The sequence below is a fragment of the Cynocephalus volans genome, chromosome 6, assembly GCF_027409185.1.
Source record: "Cynocephalus volans isolate mCynVol1 chromosome 6, mCynVol1.pri, whole genome shotgun sequence".
In the NCBI taxonomy this organism is placed as follows: Eukaryota; Metazoa; Chordata; class Mammalia; order Dermoptera; family Cynocephalidae; genus Cynocephalus; species Cynocephalus volans.
This window is the reverse complement of record NC_084465.1, coordinates 71,102,488-71,125,042: the sequence shown is the minus strand read 5'-3', so window position 1 is coordinate 71,125,042 and position 22,555 is coordinate 71,102,488. Positions and strand designations below refer to the sequence as shown.

General features: G+C 34.5%; 1 protein-coding gene across 3 annotated transcripts in view; it reads right to left on the bottom strand.

The window, feature by feature from the left end:
* Positions 1 to 291: 291 nt before the first annotated feature.
* C1GALT1 (core 1 synthase, glycoprotein-N-acetylgalactosamine 3-beta-galactosyltransferase 1) overlaps positions 292 to 22,555 on the bottom strand; it is a 42,936-nt gene continuing 20,672 nt past the window's right edge. For all 3 annotated transcript variants that reach the window (XM_063100432.1, XM_063100430.1, XM_063100431.1), the window contains 3 exons: positions 11,697 to 11,933; positions 7,239 to 7,906; positions 292 to 1,095 (listed from right to left, as the gene is read on the bottom strand). In XM_063100432.1, the coding sequence (XP_062956502.1) occupies positions 892 to 1,095; positions 7,239 to 7,906; positions 11,697 to 11,916 (1,092 nt within the window). In that variant the 5' untranslated portion in view covers positions 11,917 to 11,933 and the 3' untranslated portion in view covers positions 292 to 891. The remainder of the gene's footprint in view (positions 1,096 to 7,238; positions 7,907 to 11,696; positions 11,934 to 22,555) is intronic.

The window sequence follows — 22,555 nt, the reverse complement described above, 5'->3', positions numbered from 1 at the left end:
AGTGTTATTTAGTAATTCCTGAGAGTGGCACTGATATAAGAAAAGCATCCCCAAATAGCATTAAATTTACTATTTATTAGTTACCCATGATTAACAATGGGTAAATTTGGGAACAAAATATTTTTAAATGCATGTTTACAGAATGCTATTAATGCTTTGAGTAAATAAATATTAACAGTGGAGAATGGTATTCAAGAGTGGTTAAACACATTTAGAAAAGAGACAATAGGGACTCAGTGAAAGATTAACTACTAATTAGAACCAAGTATACAATATAGTCAAAGCCCGTGATAATTTCAAAATGTGGTTTTATTAATGCACTTTAGGAAAAGTGCCATTTTTATTTCACCTTCTTCTGGAAGAAATACTGCCAATTATAAATAATCACAGCAAAATTTTCATTAGACAAAAACTGTGTGTTCATTTATATCAGACTGCAAATATAAACTCATTTCTTGAGTTTATAAACAACACTGAGCAACAACATTTCCTTTAAAAATTTTCTTTAAGGCAGATCTGTTTAGCATCATGTGTGTGTTATTAACATGGTGCAGTGTAGTTTTAGCAAATTTAACTGTTTCTCAGTGACAATAATACACACGGTCAGGAACAGGCAACAAAATTTCTAGTTCCTCTACCTGGTCACCATTTTAAAAACACAAGTTCTTCATATTATATATTTATAAATTAATGTATCAAAGAAACATTTAAGCAGACTTCACAGCTCATTTAAAGCTTCACTTTACAGTCATTCATATGAAAGATTTCTATATGGAATGTTCACTTAGAAAGAATTCCTCACTGGGATTCCAGTGTTCTATGTCAGAAATGCAGAAGTCCTTGTTCAGTGCAATGCTAGACATTTTACCTCTGTTCATTCATGTTTTCCTTTCAGGGGTTTCCTAATTTTACTTTTGGATCTTCATTTTTGTTTGCTTGACTTATTTCCTTTAGTATATTCTCAGGTAAGGCAGGTTGATATCTGTACAAATAACCATATGGACGAAGATGATAAACGAGGTATTCTAACTCATACATAGTTGTAGAATCAACATAGTGAAAAGAAACTGCAAGATCAGAACAGCAACCAGGACCCTAAAAAAGTAGTGGAAACAGGCATTGTTAATAATAAACAGTGCATTGTTTTATTCATTGTAACAGAATTCACTGTACATTATCTGTGGGGTACAGAGTTGAAGATCAATACCCATGTGCAATATGTGATACTCAAATAAGGATAATTAATATATTCAACATCACACAATGTAATTGTTTTTTATGGTCCTTTACCAATTCCTCCCTTATCCCCGCCCCCCCTTCCCACCTGTGGTAACCTCAGTTCTACTCTCTCCTTCTGAAAGTTTAACGTATTATTGTGATTGTTGTATCTTTCTTTTTTAAAATTTATTTATTTTTTAGCTTCCAAACAGTGCACTGTTAACACACAATATTCACATACTTATAAAGGACACACTAATTTAAAAGAATTCAAGAATTAAAGCTGGTAAGGTAAAGCAGAGGAACCTAATTTATTATACCTGTGGAAGAAACCAGCAGTTCTCCAGAGTTTCTAATGATTTAAAACCAAACATGAAATTGTGGAAGTATTTCTAACTGAAACAATATTCTCTCACACTCCTCATTGTTTTAGCAGATAATACTCTTGAGACTTCTTCAAATGAAAGGGACAGCTACACAAAGGATAAGGCTCTATTTCTCCAACTTTTGCTTTATCTCCCTAATTTTCTCACTGTAATTTTTCTCTTGGCTCAGCCTAAGATTTCTCAAAGCATGCAGTGACAACAAAGCCTTGCCTATTATGTGTCTACAACCTAATACTTCGTCTAAATAAAAACCCAAACAATATAATATTAAAGAGAGAAAACTCTCATGCCAGACCTGGGTTTGAATCCAAATTTTGCCTACTAGTATACGACCGTGGGCAAGTTATTTAATTTCTGTAAGCTTCAATTTTCCCATCTGCAAAAGGTGATTACTTAAAAGGATATAATGTGTACAAAATGCTTGGGACTATGCTTTGCTTATAATAAATGCTCAATGTTAGCTACTATTGACAAAATAATCACATTCAGGTGGCCCCCAGGTAAATCGGTCAGCTTTAAACCTTTGTTCAGGTATATCATTCTCACAGACTCTTAATACGAATCTCATGGGGTTGGTGAGAGTACAGGTTTAGAAGAAAACAAAAAAGAAAAATGGTTAGACTGGTCCCAGAATTAAATAGTCATGAAGTCAATCTAGGATCAGAATTGGTGTCTGAAGAATATTTCATCCAGACAGCTCCAACAAAACTTATGATTCTACCTGATGTCTTTGCAAGGACCAAGGGAGACAATCTGGCAAGTTCCCAGAAAAGATTCATATTGGCCTATTACAATGAACAGTTAATTCACGTTTGGAAGTATCTATAGTGTAGTAAAAATTATCAAGAAACTATCCATTGCATTTTCTCTGCCCTTTGCTCTGAACTTTCCTTTGAAACAAACACTGGATATGTGAAATTCTTGGACAACCATATAGACTCTAGAAAATTATCTAGTGCCTACTCTTTATACCTTTAGGAAACATCAGAAAAGAAATAAATAATGAAAAATAACCAGATAAGTCAATTTGTGATTATCTAAACCAGCTCTGTCCAACGAATACGTGAGTCACATAGTATAGTTTAAAATTTTCTAGTAGCCATATTAAAACAAGTAAATAGGAATAGGTGAAATTAATTTGAATATATAGGTAGAGCATCCCAAATCAAAAAACCTGAAATCTGAAATACTTCAAAATCTGAAATACTTCAAAATCTGAAACTTTCTGAGCACCAACATGCTTATGGAAGTATTTCAGATTCTGGGATTTGGGATGTTCAACCAGTATAATGCAAATATTCCAAAATCTGAAACATTTCTGGTCCCAAGCATTTCAAATAAGGGATAAGCAACCTATCTTTTATTTAACTAAAAAAGAAATCCATCATATTGTTTCAACATGCAATAAATATTTTAAAAATTATTAATGAAATCATTCTTATTTGTCCTTAAAACCACGTGTGAACAAAATAAATATATTTATAGCACATCTCAATTTGGACTAGCCACACTGAAAGTGCTCATCAGCCACATGTGGTTAGTGGCTACTGTACTGGTCAACGCACATTAAACTAAAAGACTAGACCAGTAGCAGTTAATTTTAAATTGCTGTAATTTTTCTATGATTGTGAAATATTGTAATATTTGTGATAAGGTTTACTGCATTAATTATGTTAGTCTATTTTTTTTTTTTTACTGGATGGCCAGGATACTATTATTAAGCATTATAAGCAATAAGTGACAATAAAAGATAATAGCTACATTAGAAAAACTTCCTTGCAGATGATTACATTTACCCCCAAAACTCAAGTATCAAGTGAAAAATAAAAAATACAGTAACAGAGCCAGATTTTAAAGATGCTTTTAAAAAAAGTTTTCATATATACTAGTTAAAAAGATAAGTTTAAAAAAAAAAGCCGAAGTAGAATAGTAACAAAAATATTAAATACCTACGGATATACATAAGATATAAAAATCTGAGAAAAACTATAAAACTTTACTAAAGGAACCTAAAAGACAACTTAAAAAAAATCCTGGGCAAAGATGTCATTGTCCTTAAACTGACAAGTTTATGTGCATGGATAAAGACAGGAGAGTTGCCAAAACACTTTGAAAGAGAGAGAGAGAGAATAAAAGGAGAGTAATACATACTCTTAGATTAATAACTTAGAAATATTGTGAAACTACAAGGTTCAAAACAATATGGTGCTGGACCAAAACCAAGAAGAACAGCACACAGCTAAAACCCCAGATATAGATCCTATTATAAGAAATGTTATACTGTATGATAAAGGAAGTATTTTAAATTAGTAATGAAAGTAACACTCAGTTAAAAATGGTACTGAAACAATCAGTTAACAATTTGGAAAAATCAGGAGCTATCCACCTCAACCATGTACTATGTCTCAGATAGATGAGTTAATGTAAATGAAACAATAAAATAAATCATAGTTGACTATTTCTGACCTTTAAAAACGGTAATTTCACATGTAGACTGATCTCTATATCTATATATGAATAATTACACATCTATTTTAAATCCACTGTATTAGGACTGATTGCAAATTCTGTGGTGAAAAGTCTATTACTAAAAGACTTCTAAGGAAGTAAGAAGGTTGTGTGGGAAGGAAACTGCATGAAGGAAGAGTCGGTTCTAAACAAGCAACTTAAGAACATAACTCTTTGATGAAATAGAATATTCTACACTCTAACTTTCTAGATAAAAATTTTCTATATTGTATTTTTAGTGACTATAGAGAAAAAGTGTATGTATGAGATTTCAAATGGCTTTGGAAATACTAACTCACTTAAGGAGAAGAAAAGTTATTAAATGAAAAGTATTTAAGAATACAATTCTGGTTGTACACTGGGTTTATATAGAACCTCTTGATGGAGAATAGGCAATGTTAGAAGGTGGGGTCAATTCTGGAACCTCAAATTCTGTTTTATAGTCTTCAACATAATTAAATAAATTTTGCAGAAAGAACAAATTTTGCCATCCATTTAAAAAACCTCTACAATTTAAATAAAAGATGCACTATAGAAATATAAGGGTGCTTCAAAAAGTTTGTGGAAAAATAAAATTAAAAGATAATATGAATCCTTCCATGAAGTTTTTGAAGTACCCTTATATTTATTTTGTTCACATAAAGCATGTTGTTAGGTGTACCCTATTCGTAAACAGGAATTGTGGGCAGTAGTCTTAAAAATAAGGAAGAATACTGGTTATAAAATAATGACAAGTATGAAGTCCCTTTGTTATTTTATGTGTATACAATATCAGAAACGCTTAGTAAAACTATATTCATTTGGGTGTACTTGTTACATGCTTTGTAATGTTCTTCAGTTTGGGTATATTTTAATATGGGAAGAGGTGCAGAATTAAGAAAGAAAAGGTCAAATCATCTTGAAATGCTTAGAATATATTAAAAGTTTACATCAAGAAAGCATCCAAAGTAGTACCTCACTAAAACAAAAGAAAAATAGACTATCAAAAGGCAGTTTTATATTCTAAGGTATTACTGCAACTACAATAGCAATGAAAGCCAGTCTAAGGTTTCAAACAGTCTCATCACATAGCACTGAAATTAAAAATGTTCATTAATTAAAGCGGAATTTTACCCCAACAAGAGAATAATTATTCTAACATATCCTCCCCACCCCTTCTTTTTGCACATATTTCCCATTAATCATAGAGAGAAGCTCATGAGCTGTATAATGGAAATAACAAGAGCTTTTAGAATCAGAATGGTTTGCAACACTGCCTAGATTACTACCAGGATAGGCAAGTTATTTTAATTTTCTGAGCCTAAGTTTTGTCACCTATTAAATGCAGAATTACTGTAAGGATTAGCTATCATGTTTTTGAAAGTACCAGGAACACACTGGTGGTTGGTAGCAGAACAGTAGAGAATTCCTTCAAAGTTTCCTTTCAAAGCTAATTATATAAAGCTTGGGTCAAATGTAATAGGCCAGAGTCTATTAACCTCAGCACTACTGACATTTTGGGCCAGGTAATTCTTTTTTGTGGGGACTGTCCTGTGCATTGTGGAATGTTTAGCATCCAGTGGGTTTATAATCTTGTGGGTTTCTTCCAGTATAACCTCCAGCTCTAACAACCAAAAATGTCTCCAGATTTGCTGAATGTCCCTTGAGGGGCAATATTATCCCTGGTTGAGAACCACTATTCTTGATGATGATTTGAAAGCAATAGCTTGTGAAGAACAGAGTATTAGCATGAAGTGTATTATTTATATGTTAAGAGTCAGAGAAAAGAAGACAGAGAACTAGTGACTTGCCTAAAGGCATTAATAATCAATAATAGAATTGATTCTAAAAGCTAAATTTCATGATTTCTGGTCTCATTCAGTTATTCACTGCAGCAATGATTATAATACTGATAAACTAGGAAAAACTTACTAAATACGTATCAGGAGAATGAATATTATAGTATATTCATATATTAGATTATTACACAGCACTTTAAATTAATGAAGCAGATACATATATATTAATGTTGATAAATCTCAATGTGTGAAAAGAGCAAATTATAGAAAGATGTATATGGTATAATTCCATTTATTTAAAAACCTGCAAAACAGTACTATGTATTATTTATGGATACACAAACATGTAAGAAGAATATAAGAACATGCATGGTAATGAGTAATATTAAATTCATGATAGCTGTTAATTCTGGGGAAAGAGGTAAGGGAACTGAACTGGGGAGGATACATAGACCTCAACTGCATGACATTTTTCTTTCTTTCAAAAAATCTAAAGCAAATGTGGCAGAAGAGTGATATTTGGTAAAGCTGGGTAGTAGATACAAGGTATCATATTATTCTCAAATATTTGTACACCCGAAATATTTCATAAAATAATGTAGTTTAGATAAAATTCTCAAGAATGTAAGCTAAGGTTTCAAATGAGAGCCAAGGCTTATTAAATGCTTGCTGTGAGAGGCTGTACTACACTGCAATTACAACTAAATGAGACAGGTAGACCACGTCCACTTCACAAATGAGGAAACTGAGACTCAGAAGTTAGACAAAGTCGGTTCATCCAAGGTCATTCAACTGTTAAAGTGGGAGGATTTAAACTTAGGTCTTTCTGAACCTCAAAATCTTTTCATGTGTTGTTCCTGATGACTAGAAGGCTCTTTATCCAGATCTTCGCAGAGCTTGCTCTCTAACATCACTCAGGTTTCTTTCAGAAGTCATCCCTTATAGAGGCCTTCCTTATTTACTTAAACCAGAGTATCACACCCCACTGAGTCACTCTCCACCCACTTACTTGCCTTTTTCTTCAGGGTACTTCCTAAAATCATAATATCTTTATTAGTCTGCCTGTTTATTGTTATCTCATCCAGAATGTAAGGTTCATGAGAACTGGAACTTGGCTGTATTTACTTCTACGTTCTCAGTGCCTGGCATATAGTAGAACCAATAGATATCTGTTGAATGACTATTGCTAATGTCCCTGTTCTCATCTACTTCGTTATACTGCCACTCTATATAAAAAGACTAAGGGAGAGTCCTAGTTTGGTACTAAAGAAACATACACATATTTGCTAGTTTTTTAAAAAAATCAACAAAAGTCAGTCAGTTCAAGTAATAAAATTTCTAAACTTACCTCTACAGGAGGATAATAATTATAATTCCAGTACCAAAAGGTTCTGGGTAGATAACCTTTGATTAAATGGTGTTCTGGTACAAAGGGATGAAAAGTTTCTTTTCCAGTGGTATCTCTGGAATCTCCTGCTTCTACATTTATGATTTCCATGCATCTCCCCAGTGCTAAGTCTTCGATGGAAGAACTGTGTGTACATTTTTCTGTTTTAAATGCATCAACAAATCTCCTCAAGGCTTCTTTGCTTAGTACATATCCTGCTCCTCCACTCATGTAGCCCTGCTTTACATAGGGCTTGAATCTTCTCCCAAAGTAAATGGGTTCTTCAGGGTTATATTTTGAAAGAAGCCATCTTAAATTGTCTAATATGACATATGTGTCATCATCTGCTTTCATAAACCAATCAGCATCTTCTAAATAATGGTCATGAACATACTGGAAAGCTTTAATTGTCTTCCAATATAGTTGATCTCTGCCTTCTTTGGTTTTTAATCCCACAGTAGGGAAGTCTTTATTTTCTTCTGAACTCATGAACAACACTTTATTACAACGCTGGGCCCATGTAGCTTTGACGTGTTTGGCCTTTTTCTCTAGATTTTGAGGGCCTGTCATAACCCAGCATAGAATTCTAACTTTCTGATAGAGGTTCTCAGCGATGTTTGTGTTCTCGTCTATTAAACAAACATTTAAAAAAGTTATATTTATATAAATGTAAAATTCAAGTAAATTATATTAAAGAAAGCATTTTGTTAAATAGTTTTAAAGATCCTCCTTCTATTTACCCATCTATCATTAGTGATAAAGCTGAAAGAAAGCAAAACTCAGCCTAATGTGAGTCAACATTCTGATTTATTGGTTTCATGTCAATCTTATCCAACAGGTCACTGGAGCTAACAAGAATTGCCAGTATGACCAAAATTCTTACTCCCTGAACTGTGTTTCACTGATCAAAAACATCAGCATCACCTGGGAGTCGACAGAAATGGAGAATCTCAGGCCCCAACCCAGACCTACTGAATCATAATCTGCATTTTAACAAGTTCTCCTAATGATCCATTTGCACATTAAGTACTACCTTAAATAGTCTCTGGCAATTCATACTACAAAGAGCTTCAGTTGGTTTTCAAGGGAACATTGACAGGAATTTCTTACTGCTCTCAATGAGCTTCTGAAGGGCCATGTTACTGAAGTGGCAGCTGATTTCTGAAGCTCAGAAGAGTCCACTGTTATGAATTTCTACGAGTACCCTGAGGTGGCATCAAAAGCTTTCATGACTACCCCAGTATGAAGCACAGGAGTAAATGCAGGGTTGCGATTACTTCTGATAGTAACATATCTCACTGCAAAATGCAAATCCACCAGTCAGAAACAGAACAATAAACAGAGATGGGATTTCCAAGACTGTATAGAGCAGTGTTTTTCAAACTACTGATCTGCAAAGAAATAAGAAGCTTATGCTGGGACATAAAGCAACTTATTACTTTTTCATCAAGGAAGGCTTACTACCAAAAAAAAAAAAAAAAAGGTAAAAAAGTCCACTTAGTTAAGCAGTAAGCTTAACCTGGTTCAAGCTCCTTATCTGGGTACAGACAAACAATGCATAGGCTGACAGACCAGTACCACATTTTGAGTAGCACTGGTCTAGAGGAAGAGCCATGAGATTCTAGACCAGTTCTTCTCAAAATGTGTCGTGAAGGACCAATTTTTGTTTCTAATAATTAGAGACCTATACTTTTGAAGAAAAATAAATTACTAGAAAAATAAGACTAAAACAAAACATAAAACACTAGCCCTAAGTTTTTATTTTTAGATTCACACAAAATTACTCTGGCAAATTACAATAAAAGTTTCTAACTGCTTACTCCCAATTTCAAGACTTATAAAGTTGTGGACCAGCACAAGTCTGTAAACCACACTTTTGAGTAGCAATGCTCAAGGCAGTATACTGAGCAAGCATACCCTTCAAGTGAAGGTCAGAGAGTGAATTACAAAAGCTCAGTCCTGTGAAAAATCAGTAATAGAGGTATATAATTAGTACTCCTTATCCACAGGTTCCACATCCACAGATTCAACCAACCATGGATCTAAAATATTTGGGAAAAAAACTGCATATGCAACTGAACATGCACATTTTTTTCTTGTCATTATTCCCAAAATATAGTATAACAACTATGTACATAGCATTTACATTGTATTAGGTATTATAATTTAGAGATGATTTAAAGTATATGGGAGGATGCACATAGGTGATATGCAAATACTATGCCATTTTAATCATGTACTTGAACATCTGTGGTTTTTGGTCTCTTCAGGGGTCCTGGAACCAATATCTGCAGATACTGAGGGACATCTGTAATTTGCTAGTTAACTGAGAAGGAACAGAAGAAAAGGCTGGGTGGGACATGAAAACATTCTCAGGCTACTCTGAATATCAAAATTCGCAGTCCAAAAGGACAAATGCAACAAAATCACCCTATTTTCAGTCAGGAAGTATTCACAGTTCATATACTTGAGGAACCCAATATCTTAGCTATTACAGATATACCAAACCCTGAACGGACAGAAAAAAATGGTGGATGTAGGAATCCCTAATCTGTTTCACTTAGGACAAGACAGCTTTCTTGCCACTGCTGGGATATGGTAGATGCTCTCATTCTTTCAATTACTCATTCATTAATTACTTTGTACCAGGCTGTGCTGGCACAAGAGATGAAAAGATGAATAAGACACATTTCCTACCACAGAGGAATTCACAGTCTAATAGGGAAGTCTTAATATGCAAACCAGTAATTGCTACATACTAAGAGATGCTATAATAGAAGTTTGTCCAAGGGTTTAATGTGCTGAGGGAAAACAAAGTAGCAGCTGATAAATCCTACAGAGCAGTGACATAGGGACTTGAGTAGAACAGAGAAGAGATAATGAAATACTAAGAAAAATCAGAGAAGAGATGATGCAGAAAATAGGTCTTTACATGAATAGAAGCTCACCAAAAGAAAGGACGAAAAGGAATGGTAAAGTTTGGTTGAGTATAGGCAACAAGAATATAGCTGAAGGTCTGAATTAGGGGAAATGCACTATGGGTTGGAGAGAAAATGGTATAGAAGTAGAACTGTTAGAATTTAGTGACAAATGGAATTGATTGATGTGTGAAGGAAAGCAGCTACCATGATTTCAGTTTCTGGCTTAGGCAGATGATAATGAGCTATATAAAATAAGGAATATAGGAGGAAGAACAAGTTTTAGGAGTAGATAGGAAGAGAAAAGTTCAATTTACACATGTTGAGTCTAAGAGGAATAGAAAGACTTTTAGCACACCCTGTATTTTGCGGGCCACTGAGCAGGACAAGTATGTATATAACGTATGTGCCTATAGTAAGACCTCATATGGCATACTAGCAGTAGGAAAGCCTGGTTCCAGCTGATCATCTGAAGACATGAAGCTATGCTAGAGAGCAAGTGCACAGTGACCAAACTGCTCTATGGTAAGAATACATAGCACCTGCTCAGGGCTAAATATTATTATTCACATAACATGACACAATTTGTAACTATGCATGTGTTTGCTAGTAGATAAAATTCAACCAGGCTTTGATACCTCACAGAGGTAGAGAAGAAATTTACTATTAAAACAACTCTTAATGGAGGACTCTCTGCATCTTAGAATTCCAATTGTTTTCAAGATGCTTGTATTCTTTTCTGTCTGATAACTCACAATTTGCAGAGATCTCGGCATTGTGTTAATATATTCTCAGTGTTTGTAACTGTGCTGGAGATAAAGACAGCCAGGAATAGATGGAAATGAAAATTATGAGGGTTGATGACATTACACAAAGAGAGAGCTAAAAGGACAAAAACTTAGAGAAAACAACATTTAAGGAGTGCATGGAGGACTCAACTGAGAAAATCTGATTAGAGATAGAAGGCCAGGAGAAAATGAAGTCATTATAACATATCCTTAGTTTTTTTTAATTCCTTAGATCTTTATGACTCTCAAAAGGAGAAAAAATTAGTTACATTAACTACTGATAAGAATATAAATTGAGATTTATATATATCTCTTGAGTTTCTCTAGGAAAACAAGACTAAGCGAAAACTATGACCAAACAAGACAACAGCAAAAACCAAAGACACAGATATAAACGGCGATAAAACTGAACCTGAAGAAAAATTTTCAGAAACAAATCTAATCTGAAAAGTTACGCCTTTTCCCAAATCAGTTTCTGAACTGTTTCTACTTAAACTCAAAATTAATAACTTAGTCCCTAAATAAACATGGGTTTTAGCAATTCACTTCTCCTGAGGTAAACTGAGAATTATTATTATTTAATATCTAGAATACAGAACTCATTTGCAGATACAGACAGTAATATAACAAAATTCATGTAACTTTTCCAATTCTCTCTCAACACTTAGACTGAAATACTGCTTATGTTTATTCCTTAATAAAGTAAACCATACCTTTATGTTGGCTAGAATCTGCATTGAAGTTCATTTGTCCTTCTAGATGATTCTGTCCATCATCATCAGAATGCCTAGCATGAGGATCATTATGAAGAATATTGGGCTGCGTGTCACCCTGTTCTCCCAACAAAATACTAAATAGCTGAGAACATAAAAAAAATCCTATTGCTGATCCACAGAGGAAGATTAAAAAATTCAGCCAAGACTTAGAGGCCATTTCCCGGAAGGGTATTTCTGTAAGAAAAAAATTAGCAGGATGTTATATAATTATAAAGCAATATACATATAAAGAATACAAAGTCTGATAATGTTTGGCTATAATGAAAAGTTAATTCCTTCCATATAGGAGACATTTCTAAAAGCGTTTAACTTTTGATTATGTTTCCCTATCTGCTGCTAAACCAGCACGTTATGGACAATTCATTAGAACAGATGAGTAGTAAGTAGGATAATCACTGTTCAGGTGGAGCATGGGTAAATATGTCAATATTTGCACACAGAATTTCCTATTCTTGCCATAATGATCTTCCATGGACCCAAGCCTGCTTGCCATGTTCATTTTCTTTCTTTCCTGTCAACCCTGAATACATAAGTCTGCTTTTCTCTCTTTTGGTAGCAATCACCACCTACTCTATTCTCCAACACAGGGTTAGCAAACTTTCTGTAAAGGACTATAAATAAAATACTCCAGGCTTTGTGGGCCACATATGGTTTCTGTTGCACCTTCATCATCATCATCACCTTTTTAAACAATCCTTTAAAAATGTAAAAACTATTCTTAGGTTGTGGAGGGCTAGGGTCAGCACAGCTTTTTGATCCATGAGCCAAAACTGGCCTGCCACGTTTTTGTAAATAAAGTTTTATTTGAATGTACCCATGCCCATTCATTTATGTATTAATTATGGCTGCTTTCGCACTATAACAGCAGAATTGAGAGCTGCAACAGCGACAATGTGTCCCACAATGCCTTACCTGGCCTTTTATAGAAGAAGTTTGCTGACCGTTGCTCTAATACCCCAGCTTCACTGAAGTGCCGGATGTGGCCTCCCCCTGCTCACTGCCTTTCACTGTTGTCTTACTGGACTGCAGGATTCTGGATAGCATTTAATTATCACCAGGATAAATCAGGGTGCCTGGGACACTGGCTGTTTAACAAATGCCTACTGAACTGCCCCACAACCAAACATGCAGACCCTTTTAAAGAATTTAGTAATAATTAGTATAGAGTGAAGTTATAAATTCCTATTAAATTCCTGATAAGGTGGCCCTAAGTCTGTAGTTTCCAATTCCCCAAGATAATTTAAAAAATGAGTTTGCTAAGCGTCTACCATATGCAAGGTGCTGTCCACATGTTACTTCATTTTAAATAAAATTTAATTTCAATTTCATTTTTCATTCTCACTATGCCAATTCTGCAGATGAGAAAACAGAAAATTTAAATTTAAAAAATTTAACAGATAACACACAGGTAGATGCAATCAAGAAGAAACGCAATTCGAAACCAGGTCTGCCTGCTTAAAAAGCCAGTGCTCTTTCCATTATATTTTTCAAACTCTTCACCCAATCACCACTAACAGTAGAGGATAATGAACATGTGTAGTTAAGGTAGGGGTCTGAGAGATATGTGCCCCCAAATCAAAACTACTTTGAAATATTTTGCAAAAACAAAACACACAAATCAACAATTACCACTACAACAATAACAAAAATCAAACAAGTTTACACAGTTATATTTCCTGACTGGCTGATTAGGTTCTTTTAGACCAACTATCTGAAGACAATCAGAAAAAGTGAACAAAATGTAAAAAGAAAATATGTTTGAAGACAGTGGTAAGATATCAAGGCAGTGAGAATTAGTGGAGCCAAGATCTGGAATAAGAGAGAATTCAAGAGAGATGGACTGGACATCTGTCACAGATCTACTCCTCAAGACAGTTATTGATTCTGAAAGAAAATAGCAGCTGGGAGTCAATGAAGCTAAGCAAAAATCAAAGTTCAAAGTCTGCCTAGAAGAGATCCTGGAAAACACCCAGGATTTTATCAAGGACCCTGTAAGGTTACAATCTAGGAATAAGAGTGAAACAAAAATAGACCAAACTTTATAAGGACTAAGTCTTGGTTGAAAGCATTTCCGACATTGACTGGATGTTTAGGATGATCTGCACTAGCCTAACTACAAAAATATTCTGAAGAAATATAAAATAAAGAACCTCAAATTATCACTATAATTTTTGTGTGGTGATACATAATGTTCAACACAATAAAAAATAACCAAGCATCAAAATAAGTGTGATTGGAATAGAGAAAAAGGAGACAATAGAAACAGAGCCAGAGGAGACTCAGATAACATATTTTCCTGTCACTAGCTTTGAAATTACTGTTAATAACTACTGCTAATTTTTTAACATAGTGAAAAAATTTGTAATATTATGTTTCTATTTTTAAATTTCATTGATTTCTGCTCATTTTATTCATATGATCTCTGCTGTTTATTATTTATAAAGAGCAGAAATCAATGAAATTTAAATCCTCCTCCTTGCTTAGGGTTTATTTTGCTCTTTTTCTTGATACTTTATTAAGTATTAGTAAATAGAATTCAGCAATATAAAATAAGAATTATGACCAAGTGGGTTTTATTCCAAAGATGCAAGGCTGGTTCAATATTCAAAAACAACAGCTGCCATGGATTGAATATCCCCCACCCAAAACTCAGAAACTTAATCTCCATTGTAACAGTGTTAAGAGGGTGGGGAATCCTATTATGGTAATTGAAAGGGGATCTTTTAAGAGGTGATTAGATTGTGAGGACTGTAGCCTTGCAAATGGATTAATCCATTGATTGTTTAATGGGTGGTCATGGGCATGGTTCTGAGGGCTTTATAAGGAGAGTGAGTGAGAAGGTTAGCTCTCTTGCTCAGGCATTCGCCATGTTACACCTGGCATCACTGTAGAGTCATCACCAAGAACAAGATTCTCTCCAGATGTGTTCCCTGGTCTTTGGACTTCCCAGCCTTCAAAACTGTAAGAAATAAATTTCATTTCTTTATAAATTACTCAGTTTGAGGTATTCTGTTACAAGCAACAGAAACAGACTAATAAAACAGTTAACATTTTACTTAATGGTGCAAGACTAAATGCTTTCCCCCTAAGATCAGGAACGAGGGAAGAATGCCTACTCTCAACACTCTTATTCAACATAGTAGGAAGTTCTAGCCAGTACAATAAACAAAAGATAAAAAGTAAAATAAATAAAAGAAAGAAATGAAAGGCATACAGATTGAATGGAAAAAATAAAACTATCCCTATTTGCAGATTTGTAGATAATGACTGTCTATGAAGAAAATCCCAAGGATTCTATGAAAAAATTCCTAGAATGAATGAATTCAGCAAGGTTGCAGGATACAAGATAAATGTACCCAAATCAATAGTTATTTCCATATACTAATAATGAACATATGGACACTAATGTCAATCAAGTGATACAATACCATTTACAATCGCTCAGAAAAATGAATTACTTATGTGTAAAGCTAACAAACCATATATGATTAAGGCTAACTAATGCTGATGAAAGAAATCAAGACCTAAAAATTTATCCATTTCCTCCAGATTTTCAAATTTGTTGGCGTATAGTTGTTTATAGTAGTCTCGAATGATTCCTTGTATTTCAGATGAATCAGTTGTAATATCGCCTTTTTCATTTCTAATTTTTGTTATTTGAGTCTTCTCTCTTCTTTTTTTTGTTAGCCATGCTAATGGTTTGTCAATTTTATTTATCTTTTCAAAAAACCAACTTTTTGATTCGTTGATCTTTTGAATTGTTTTTTGGTTTTCAATTTCATTCAGTTCTGCTCTGATCTTAATGATTTCTTTCCGTCTGCTAACTTTAGGATTGGATTGTTCTTGTTTTTCTAGTTCTTTAAGGTGAAGTGTTAGGTTGTTCACTTGCCATCTTTCCATTCTTCTGAAGTGAGCATTTAATGCAATAAATTTTCCCCTCAATACTGCTTTTGCAGTATCCCACAGGTTTTGGACACACACAAGCTCCCAAAACTGAACCGTGAAGACGTAGAAAATTTGAACAGACCAATAACAATAAAGGAGATTGAAGCTGTTATCAGAAGGCTCCCAACAAAGAAAAGCCCAGGACCAGATGGATTCACAGCAGAATTTTACCAAACATTCAAAGAGGAATTGACACCGATTCTTTACAAACTATTCCAAAAGATTGAAACGGACGCAAATCTCCCAAACTCATTCTATGAAGCAAACATCATCCTGATACCAAAACCAGGTAAAGATATAACCAAAAAAGAAAACTACAGGCCGATATCCTTGATGAATATAGATGCAAAAATCCTCACTAAAATACTAGCAAACAGAATACAGCAACACATACGAAAAATTATTCATCACGATCAAGTGGGATTCATCCCAGGGATGCAAGGTTGGTTCAACATACGCAAATCAATAAATGTGATACACCATATTAATAAACTCAAACACAAGGACCATATGATCATCTCTATAGATGCTGAAAAAGCATTTGATAAAGTTCAGCACTCATTCATGACAAAGACCCTCTATAAGTTAGGTATAGAGGGAAAGTATCTCAACATAATTAAAGCCATATATGACAAACCCACTGCCAATATCATCCTGAATGGGGAAAAGCTGAAAGCTTTTCCTTTAAGAACAGGCACTAGACAAGGATGCCCACTCTCACCACTCCTATTCAACATAGTGTTGGAAGTACTAGCCAGAGCAATCAGAGAAGAGAAGGAAATAAAGGGCATCCAGATTGGAAAAGATGAAGTCAAACTGTCCCTGTTTGCAGATGACATGATCCTATATATCGAACAGCCTAAAACCTCTACAAAAAAACTGTTGGAATTGATAAATGATTTCAGCACAGTAGCAGGATACAAAATCAACACACAAAAATCAGTAGCATTTCTTTTCTCCAATAGTGAACATGCAGAAGGAGAAATCAAGAAAGCCTGCCCATTTACAATAGCCACCAAAAAAATAAAATACTTAGGAATTGAGTTAACCAAGGAGGTGAAAAATCTCTATAATGAGAACTACAAACCACTGCTGAGAGAAATTAGAGAGGATACAAGAAGATGGAAAGATATCCCATGCTCTTGGATTGGAAGAATCAACATAGTGAAAATGTCCATACTACCCAAAGTGATATACAAATTCAATGCAATCCCCATCAAAATTCCAAAGACATTTTTCTCAGAAATGGAAAAAACTATTCAGACATTTATATGGAACAATAAAAGACCACGAATAGCCAAAGCAATGCTCAGCAAAAAAAATAAAGCTGGAGGCATAACACTACCTGACTTTAAGCTATACTACAAAGCTATAATAACCAAAACAGTATGGTACTGGCATAAAAACAGACACACTGACCAATGGAATAGAATAGAGAATCCAGAAATCAACCCTCACACTTACTGCCATCTGATCTTTGACAAAGGCACCAAGCCTATTCACTGGGGAAGGGACTGCCTCTTCAGCAAGTGGTCCTGGGATAACTGGATATCGTTATGCAGGAGAATGAAACTAGATCCATACCTCTCACCATATACTAAAATCAACTCAAAATGGATTAAGGATTTAAATATACACCCTGAGACAATAAAACTTCTTAAAGAAAACATAGGGGAAACACTTCAGGAAATAGGACTGGGCACAGACTTCATGAATACGACCCCAAAAGCACGGGCAACCAAAGGAAAAATAAACAAATGGGATTATATCAAACTAAAAAGCTTCTGCACAGCAAAAGAAACAATTAAAAGAGTTAAAAGACAACCAACAGAGTGGGAGAAAATATTTGCAAAATATACATCTGACAAAGGATTAATATCCAGAATATATAAGGAACTCAAACAACTTTACAAGAAGAAAACAAGCAACCCAATTAAAAAATGGGCAAAAGAGCTAAGTAGGCATTTCTCTAAGGAAGATATCCAAATGGCCAACAGACATATGAAAAAATGCTCAACATCACTCAGCATCCGGGAAATGCAAATCAAAACCACATTGAGATACCATCTAACCCCAGTTAGGATGGCTAAAATCCAAAAGACTATGAACGATAAATGCTGGCGAGGCTGCGGAGAAAAAGGAACTCTCATACATTGTTGGTGGGACTGCAAAATGGTGCAGCCTCTATGGAAAAGGGTATGGAGGTTCCTTAAACAATTGCAAATAGATCTACCATACGACCCAGCCATCCCATTGTTGGGAATATACCCAGAGGAATGGAAATCATCAAGTCGAAGGTATACCTGTTCCCCAATGTTCATCGCAGCACTCTTTACAATAGCCAAGAGTTGGAACCAGCCCAAATGCCCATCATCAGATGAGTGGATACGGAAAATGTGGTACATCTACACAATGGAATACTACTCAGCTATAAAAACGAATGAAATACTGCCATTTGCAACAACATGGATGGACCTCGAGAGAATTATATTAAGTGAAACAAGTCAGGCACAGAAAGAGAAATACCACATGTTCTCACTTATTGGTGGGAGCTAAAAATTAATATATAAATTCACACACACACATACACACATACACACACAAACGGGGGGGGGTAAGAAGATATAACAACCACAATTATTTGAAGTTGATACAACAAACAAACAGAAAGGACATGGTTGGGGGGGAGGGGGGGAGGGAGAAGGGCGGGAGGTTTTGGTGATGGGGAGCATTAATCAGCTACAATGTATATCGACAAAATAAAATTAAAAAAAAAAAAAAAAAAAAAAAGAAATCAAGACCTAAATAAACAGAGAGACATGCCATGTTCATAAATTTAAAAACTCAACACATTAAGATGCCAATTCTCCCCAAGTTGATATGCAGTTTTAGTCCATTTTCTATCAAAATTCCAGTAAAATTTTTTTGTAGAAATAGACAAGATTATCCTAAAACTTAAATGTTAAGACAAAAGAACTAGAATAGCCACAACAACTTTGAAAAATAAGAAAAGCACTTGTGTGAAAGTGGTTTATTAGAAAGTATTCCCTGGAAAAACTTGCAGTAAAATAGGACGGGGGAGAGCAGGAAGCTAAGAAATGGTAATACACCAAGCAAGGGCCCATGGAAGGTAATTTCAGCTCAATCCATTAGGTAGCTCTGTAGACAATAAAGGTCATAACTCAGCAGTTCCCAATACAGCTAGTCATTGGTTAAGGCTATCCTTAGGAAACAAACTTTCCAGATACTTCCACAGCATGTGAACTGGCAAGGAGACTCTGATATTGTGAGGGCTCTGATATTGAGAGAACCTTGAGAGCCAGATTTGTGAATGAACACTCGCCAGCAACCTGAGAGCAGGAAGAAAATACAGGCCTATGAACAGAGCATGCGCATCATCTTCTACAGTGATTTTAGAAAAGGTTGAGCAATAAATCACTCCTGGTAGATCATTCTACAGTTGAAGACCATTGTTGATTAGCCCCAATGATGTGTATAGAGATTTCAATTAGTTTTTTAGTACATACTCTAAATTATGAACAACCAGTTAAGAATCACCAGATATTTTAAGGAAAGCCTCTTATAAGAAAGAAAAAGACCAGCATAGTCAACTTGGAAGAGACTATGCAATGAGATAAAAACTTAAAAACCAACAAAAACTACAACTAATATCCTGAGAGATAAAAGATACCATTGTCATTGCATTCCATGAAATAAGAACAAGATATTAGTTTTTAAAAAAATTAGAGAAAAAGAACTCCTACAAATTAAAATACAAAAAATTAATAGTCTCAATAGAATAGCTGTACTTTAGAAAAAGCTAAGGAAATCTTAAGTAAAAAAAAGCATTTATGAACAGTGCCTGCACATAACAAGCCTTTAAGCAACTGCTAAATAAAAGATTCACAGCAAAATAACTAGAGTCAATAGAGTCTAGTCTATTGACTAGAATCAATAGGGAAAATCATACAAACTAAGATATACCCAACTAAGTAGGGTGTCATACAACCACTAAAAATTTTTTGAAGATTACATTTTAATATGGAGACATGGTTAGAATAAGTGAAAAAAAATGCAAAATTTTATATACAATGTTATTCCAACTATGCGTTTTAAAAAAATAAAAAAGCTATCCTAAAAAAGAGTAGGGGGGAAAAAAACCCCAGAATGTTAACAAATGTTTTTAATTTCAGTGGCAGGATGAAGGCAGCTAAGGTTATTTTTCTTTCCTTATTTTTCCAAATAGAGTTTAGTTAGTACACATTACTTGAGCACCTGTCAAAAATTAATCTCAGGATCCCTTCAAATTCTTAATTAGTGAAGACCCCAAATAGCTTGTGTATGTGGGTTATACTTATTTATTGGATTTTTGTGAGAAATTAAAACTGAAAAAATTTTTAAGACTTTATTTTTTAAAAGCAGTTTTAGGTTCACAACAAAACTGAGAGGAAGGTACAGAGATTTCCCATATATCTCCTGCCCCCAGACATTCATAGCTCTTCTATTATCAACATCCCTCACCACAGGCTACATTTGTTACAACTGTTGAACTTACAAAGACATGCCATTATGACCCAAAGTCCAGAATTTACACTAGGATTCACTCTTAGTGTGGTACATTCTATGATACAACTGTTTAATGACATGTATCTTTCATTACAGGATCATACTGAGTATTTTCAGTGCTCTAAAAAGCCCCTGTGCTTAAACTATTTATTTATTAGTAATAGTAATGATAAACTTACTACCTGTTAATACAAATAATGTATTTTAAGGAAAATAACTATTTCCTAAAAAAAAAAAAAAGAGAGAGAAGTGGGCATTGCTTTAAATTTTTGTATATCACAGTATCTGGCTTAATAGAAAACAGCTGGATCTAGAATTCCATATCTCCTTCTGTAATCAATTTGTTCCAATATCATATATCATGTAGCCTCTAGAAAATCTGACTATACACTTGTAAGAGAATGAGTGAAAAATGCAAAAGAAAATCTTGATGTTAGCATAAGTAGTTCTGACTTTATGGACCTCATGAAAGGATCTGAGAGGCCTCAGTTTCTCTGAACCACACTTTGAGAATTGCTGCATTATTCTGACCCCCAAATTTTTCCTCCAAAAATACTGAATAGTGGCTGGTAGCTTGCTAGATAATGAAATAAACAAGACGGAGGCATGAGAATTCTCTGATTCTGGGTGTTTAGAATTCAAATTGAAACATGCTATATTCAACCTCCATTCCCCACACAAATGAAGGGTAATGTTTAAAGCAAGGAAGCAAAGTTTTTCCTTAGTTCAGTGCTCTTTCCATCTGGTTCAGGTACAAATCTCTTTAAGTTACTGGTAGGCATAACCAGGCTCGGAAATCCCAGTCTGAGTGTTAGCTACTAAGGAGTATCTGCAAAAGGAAATCTGTATGATACCTTTCCCTCCTCCATTTCTTCATTTTGATATGATAAAGCAGCATAACATACCACTAACATTGGGGATCAAAGAAAACACAGAGGACGCAAAAAATATATGTGGAATCATGGAACAGTAAAGTGAAGGCATTCTCATCTTTTGATCTTCTGAATCTGGAATTGGTAGGAACATTTTAAAAAACAGAATCAATCTGAGATTTAAACAATTTGATTTGAAACTTGATTACAAGGTTTTATGTAATCTTTGGAAGCTCCTACCAACTGAACACCAATCCATGTGTCTAATACTGTACTAGGAGCTAAGGATAGTCATTGGCATATTTTCTCCTGTTTAGAGTGTCAATTCCCAGACAGCAAAACACAGTATCTTGCCTCTCAGAGCTGCTCACTATGATGCTTTTCACAAAATAGTAGTACAATAGACACTTACTGGCTTAAAATGAGAGGGCAAAGCAACTGACCTTATTCACCTCCCCCACCCCCAAGTGTGGTATCTCCACACCTCTCTATTATAACTACTCTGTGATGACACTTTTCTCTCTCCATCCCTTCATCATTCTTCTCTTTGCCAAAAACTTCACAGAAGCTTCACATAACAGTCTTGTTTAAAAAAATAATTTCTAATGCCACAGGATCAAGTCCAACTGCTTAATTTGGTACACAAGATCTAGCTTTAGTTTACCTTCTTGCCCTCTTATTTCTGATGCTTCCTATCTCTAAAGCCTACATCCAGCTATTCTCTAAGTTTTCCATAGCATTTTATATAGATGACTTTGACCATTCTATTCTTTCTGCCTGGAGCACCCTGCTCAATTTTGTCTACCAGACAGATGTGTAATTATCTGTTAAGGTTACCTTAGTTTCAGTACTTTCCCTATTCCCTAACCCCCATGGCCAAATTAACTACTCTCCCATCAAGTGTTTCCTTGTTCCTTAATTTACACCTATACTGATACACTCATCATACTGCATTATAGTAAATATATGTATACTTCTCTACTACTAGACTATGAGCTCCCCCAAAACAGTAGCTATGACTCATTTATCTCCATATCTCCAGTACATAACACACTGCTTAGCTTGTAAAAGGCATCCACTTTTTTTTTTTTTGAGGGGGAGGAATACAGTTGAAATGATTTTTCCAAACAGATATATGCTGCTGCCTCATTTACTAAAACTGCTTCTATTGTATTTCAAATCATGCCTAAATCTCTAAAGTCATCAACAATTTTTTCAAAGCTTTTAAGTCCCATACTATCTTATTAAATAAAAATGAATAAAAATGAAATGAGTTATCACTGAATAATGTATATGCCCACATAATCATTAAGAAATTACTCCCCATGAAATCATATATGGCCTCATTATTTGAAGCTTTAAGTATACTTTTTTTTTCTACTTTGGTGAATGTTTCCTTTTTTTTTAAATGTT